The following is a 5,944-nucleotide window of genomic DNA, read 5'->3' as shown; positions in this document are numbered from 1 at the left end:
GATTCACATTACCATTTTTATTTTCTGAGAAACAGGTATGAGGTATGAAAAGCTGTCGGGAGACTGTGTGCCACCTACACAGTGAAGCTGATTTCTTATAAAAAGTACTTCTATGATCTTACGTTCCACCTTTAAGAACTCTATTCTGCAACAACCCAGTGAAGTGGTTCACAAAACCACCAGATCAGTATGTGCACATTTCCACAAGAGCCCCCTGCAGTTTACTTTCATCCCAAATGAATTTCCAATACAGGGTTAAGATGCAGATGTTTCCATTTTAAGCAGGACTTGAAATCCTGTGAGATCAAAGTAATCTCTAACAGTGCAGAAGGACTTTAAGAAATCTGGTATGGGTAGCTTGTAAGATCTTAAGGAGTTTGTGAGTGACAAAGGCACACAAAGAAACACAGCCTATGCCATAGAATTAGTGGAGGTGAGTCAGAATGAAGAGAGATGACTCAATTCCTGTTGATTTGGCTGTGCTTTGTTTTGCTTGGAACGCTTACAATATTTGTATGAAAGAAATGCCACGCTACAGACTCCAAGAAGCACAAGAGAAAAAAATACGTACAAAGCTGTTTGTGCTTCTGCCGTACTTAGTGTTAGCCCCAGGAACCAAACTTGCTTCTCGCTCATGGGGCTGACGGTGGGAACAGCACCTGGGAGAAGACAACAAAGGGTGGTCTATGCACTGGTACTGATTTGGCCCTGCACCTATAATAGTCTATATTAAACACAAGATCACCTGTTGCTGTTGAGTCAGTTCTGATTCAGTGACCCTGTAGGACAGAGTAGAACTGCCTCATCTTTCTCCTGCAGTGACTGGTGGGTTTGAATTACCTTTTGGTTAGCAGCTGAGAACTTAACCACTGTGCCAACAGGATTTCTAAGCCCAAGATGGATCCCTGGAATTCAGAGGTTAAAATCTGCATGGCCAGAGGAAGTTCATTGCTGAGGGTGAAAGTGCACAACACATTTCACTGTGTATTTTGTGTCTCTGAAGTTAAGCAGTTTTAAACATCTGTCAGCCATTATATTCTAATTTTTATCAGCCATGAGAATATAATCTAAATTGGATAATTCTCACAAATATGTATAGTAACTTTTTAGTCTTTCAGCAAATACTTAGGTACCTGCATTGTGCCAAGCACTGTTATTTTACTTGAACCTTGCAACTGCAGAGTTATCAGTGTATTTCTTGCCTAACGTCACACAGCAAGTTAGTGGTAGAGCTGGAAGGAGCTGGTGGACCTGCTAGGTCCCAAACCAGTGCTCTAGTTTTTTGGTGTAATATTAACCTCAAGCATACTTTATTCCATCACAAGAATGTCCAGCATTCAAAGGAAATTGGTTGAAGAATGAAGGAGGTGGAGAGGCACAGAGAAAGCTAATAAAGCAGAAAAAAATATACAGGAAAGGCCCTTCCTCTACCTCCTCACCCTCTAGCTTTAATCTCTCCCCAAACCACTTCTCACCTTCCAGCTGGAGACAAGGATGAGGCCCTGCAGCAGGGTCAGGGAAGCCATTGCACCGTGTTACAGAGGCATAGAACTTGGCTGACTCTTTGGGGATCCTTGGCAGAGAAGGGTCAGTGTAGTTCACAAAGTGCAGCCCAAACCTCTCGGCAAAGCCTGTGGCCCACTCAAAGTTGTCCATCACACTCCAAACCGTGTATCCTCGGATGTCCACCTTATCCTGTACCGTTGCTGCCCAAACACAGAAGTCCAGGCATGAGCTTTGCTTGTCATGTAAGACACTTTTCTCCCAGGCCTACTGAAGCCATTGTCTGCCTACAGTTCTCCCACAACAATCCTGAGCAGCCAAATCAAGGTGAGCCTTGGCTCTCTCTTTGAGAGAGTTGCCCCAGAGTTTGGATGTAATTGTTGGCTGATCCTCCACGGCTGGAGCTGCAGAGCCACTAGCATCTTTCTAGGAAGACTTAGCTCTGGATAGGGATCTAAATTAATCCCATTGGGTCATCTAAAATCCTTTTTTGTGTGCATCTCAGGATGTTGATCTTGGTCAGTAACTTAGAATTGTTGTGTTCCTCACTACGATAAATAAGTGGCTCTTGGACGGAAACATTGAGCTGAAAGGATTTTCTAATTGTTTCCTTTGGCTGGTGCATTGCTCATTCTCTCTTTACTCAACATTGCTTACCATTTCCTTACTCTCATAATCCCATCCCAAGTTGTTCTGAATTTAAGGACCTCACATTTTGGCTTGGGAAGCAAAAGACCTAAAAACAAACACCTAGCCTACTACTATTCCTTTTCCCCATTCAAATCCTCTCAGAATAGCATTGCTGTTCAGAGACATAGGAAGAGGGGAAGTAAGTGACTCAGGCCAGGAACTAAGGTCTAGCTGATATCAAGCAACTGGGATGGCTTGAAGACCGAATCTAGGAGAAATAAATCCAGAGTGTAGTCCCAAAGAAAAGCTTATACCTGATAGAAGGAAGAAGTCTTCTCTTTCTCTTGTTATTCCTAGATTCAGGAGTAGCCCCTGGGTGCAGTATTACCCCACTGCAGGCAGGGGAGGTCTTGTCATACCTTTGAGTGCTTCATTGATGTAACTGCGGAGGTAGTAGATCCTTGCAGTGTCGTTGAGGTCTACTTCCCGCTGGGACACTCCATTTTCTGTTATATAAATCGTTGGGTTGTTGTATTCCTCCTTTAACCAATTCAGGATCCTCCTGAAGCCAAAAGGTGTCATCTTTAGCCAGAAGGAGCCAGAGTCTGGCCAAGATCGATCGGTGATGGAAGCAACTCCCCTAGGAGTTTAAAAAAAAAAAAAAAAAAATTAGGTCTCATTTTGTAAATCCTAAGAGGCCCTTTGCACAAAACACACAAAATATGACATACTAGGAAAAGCTTTAGGTTTTGGCTAGCATTGAGTGTCATAACTAAACAGAAGAATCCCGTTACCTCTAAGTCTCCTTTTAGGCTGGTGTAACATTTTAAAGGCCATTTAAACTCTGTTCTAGCTCACTGCCTGCACAGTGGAATGAACTTGCTCAGGAAGCCTAACCTTCAAGGGCTCTCTGTTGAACAGACCACATCATACAGTAGATGTAAAAGTTCTAGATTTCCTAGCTACACTCCTCCAATGGCATGTGAAGACTATGTCTTCACAGAACAGGTTCCCCGAGTCTATGTCTAGTCAACTCCATACACAGGTCACATGTGCAGCCCCAGGCAACGAATTTGGGGGCTTTATTTGTGTGAGCATTTCCAGCATCACATCAGTTTGTTGAGACATCTTAATTGGTATTCCCTGAGCTAGATGTGCTTATTTGTCTATGCCAAGAAAATGAGAAGACAACTACCTGGCCAACCCACTTGAAGAGATCCATATACATGCTTATTCCAAAGAAAGGTGATCCAACAGGATGTGTAAATTAATATCACTAATATCACACAAAAGTAAAATTATAATAAAGATAGTTCAAAAACAGTTGCAGCAGTTCAATGACAGTACTATGCCAGAGGTCAACCTGGATTCAGATACGGGTGTGGAAGGAGGGACTGCACTGCTGATGTCAGGTGGATCTTGGCTAAAAGCAGAGAGTACCAGAAAGATGTTTACCTGTGTTTTATTGACTATAGCAAAACATTTGACTGTGTGGATCATCATAAAGTATGGATAACATTACAAAGAATGAGAATTCCAGAATAATTAATTGAGCTCATGCAGAACCTGTACATAGACCAAGAGGCAGTTGTTAAAATAAGGGTTGTATCCTTTCACCATACTTATTCAATCTGTGTTGTTAGGTGCCATTGAGTCATCTCCAACTCATATTGATCCTATGCACAGCAGAATGAATTGCTGCCTGGTTCTGTGCCAGCCTCATGATTCTCGCTATACCTGAGCCCATCATTGCAGCCACTGTGTCAATCCATCTCATTGAGGGCCTTCCCCTTTTTTGTTGACTCTCCACTTTACCAAGCATGATATCCTTCTCCAGGGAATGGTTCCTCCTGACAACATGTAGGTAAGGCAAAGCCTGGCCATTCTCGCCTCCAAGGAGCATTCCACCTGCACTTCTTCCAGGACACATTTGTTAGTCCTTTTAGCAGTCTATAGTACTCTTAGCATTCTTCTCCAACACCATAACTCAAAAGCATCAACTCTTCTTTGGTCTTCCTTATTTGTTGTCCAGCTCTCACATGCATAAGAGGTGATTTAAAATACCATGGCTTGGATTAGGTACACCTTAGTCTTCATCACTTGAAAGAGATCTTTTGCAGCAGATTTGCCCAATACATCGTCTGATGTATTCAATCTGTTTGCTGAGCAAATAATCTAAGAAGATGGACTAAATGAAGAAGAATGCATATCAGAATTGGAGGAATACTCATTAACAACCTGTGATATGCAGGTGATACAATCTTGCTTGCTGGAAGTGAAGACTTGAAGCACTTATTGACGAAGATTAAAGACTACAGCCTTCATATGGATTACCCTTCAGCATAAAAAAAAAAAAAAAAAAAAAATCTTACAGTTGGACCAATAAGCAACATGATAAATGGAGAAAAGATTGAAGTTGTCAAGGTTATAATTTTACTTGGATCCACAATCAACATCTATAGAAGCAGCAGTCAAGAAATCAAATGATGTACTGCATTGGGCAAATCAGCTGCAAAAGACCCTTTGAAAGTGTTCAAAAGCAAAGATGTTACCTTGAGGATTAATGTGTGCCTGACCCAAGCCATGATATTCTCAATTGCTTCATGTGCATGTGAGAACTGGACAGTAAATAAGCAAGAGGAATAAAAGAACTGATGCATTTGAATTATGGTGTTAGCAAAGAATATTGAATATACTATGGACTTGCAGAAAAATGAACAAACCTGTCTTGGAAGAAGTAAATCTAGAATGCTCCTTAGAGCAAGGATGGCAAGACTTTGTCTCACCTACTTGGGAAATGTTACCAGAAGGGACCAGTCCCTGGAGAAGGACATCACATTCGACAAAGTAGAGGGTCAGTGAAAAAGAAGATGACCTTCAGTGAAGTGGACTGACACAGCGGCTGGAACAGTGGGCTCAGACATAGCTATGATTGTGAGGATGGAGCAGGACCAGACAGTGTTTCATTCTGTTGTACATAGTATCACTATGAGTTGGAACCAACTTGACAGCACCTAACACCACCAATAAGGAGCTTTGGTGGTGTAGTGCCTAAGGCATTTGACTGCTAACCAGAAGGTTGGCAGTTCAAACCCACCAGCCACTCCATGGAAGAAAGACTGGGCAATCTATTTCTGTAAAGATTTACTGCCTTAGAAACCCAAAGGGGGTCACTATGAGTTGGAGTCAACTCGATGGCAAGGAATTTTTTTAAAAAACACTAACAATAATAATACCATTTGTGTGATGACAGGGAGAAGACATGCTAGATCTGCTTTAAATGTCCAAGACCCTGATCTCTTTCTCCAGTTATGGACAATGAGAGAGCAACAGATTCTCCTAAAGATTACATGCTGGAGAGACACAGAAGCTTGAATATCTCAAGATAGGCATTTCACATAAAGGCTGTTGTTAGGTGCTGTTGAATCATTTCTGACTCACAGCGACCCCATGCACAGCAGAACAAAACACTGCCTGATCCACGCCAGCTCCATGATCCTTGCTATACTTGAGTCCATTGTCGCAGCCACCATGTCAATCCATCTCATTGAAGGCCTTCGCCTCTTTCGTAGACCCTCCACCTTACCAAGCATGACATCCTTCTCCAGGGAATGGTCCCTTCTGACAACATGACTGCAAAAACAGCAAGGAGGCCCTATGTTCTGACCTCCTCTAATCCCACAAGAGGAAGGCAGGATTACCAGCAGTAACCCAAGGCCTATTCCTACAAGGCCAGACATGCTGCCTCCCTCCAGCCCTTTCACCAACCGTTCCTCCCAAAGCACCCACCACCTCTCTCCTGGGTTCAATA

The 5,944-nt window shown here is 42.6% G+C and overlaps 1 protein-coding gene across 1 annotated transcript in view; it reads right to left on the bottom strand.

The window, feature by feature from the left end:
• Positions 1-438: 438 nt before the first annotated feature.
• The window catches only part of LCT (lactase), a 98,477-nt gene continuing 92,971 nt past the window's right edge, over positions 439-5,944 (bottom strand). Inside the window, 3 exon segments of the mRNA XM_007952500.1 lie at positions 439-659; positions 1,476-1,706; positions 2,553-2,773. Coding sequence (XP_007950691.1) covers positions 439-659; positions 1,476-1,706; positions 2,553-2,773 — 673 coding nt within the window.

This window comes from Orycteropus afer, unplaced genomic scaffold (genome assembly GCF_000298275.1).
Source record: "Orycteropus afer afer isolate SDZICR_OR568_19922 unplaced genomic scaffold, OryAfe1.0 scaffold00342, whole genome shotgun sequence".
In the NCBI taxonomy this organism is placed as follows: Eukaryota; Metazoa; Chordata; class Mammalia; order Tubulidentata; family Orycteropodidae; genus Orycteropus; species Orycteropus afer.
Note: the sequence above shows the minus strand (reverse complement) of the source record. Positions and strands in the feature narration are given on the sequence as shown.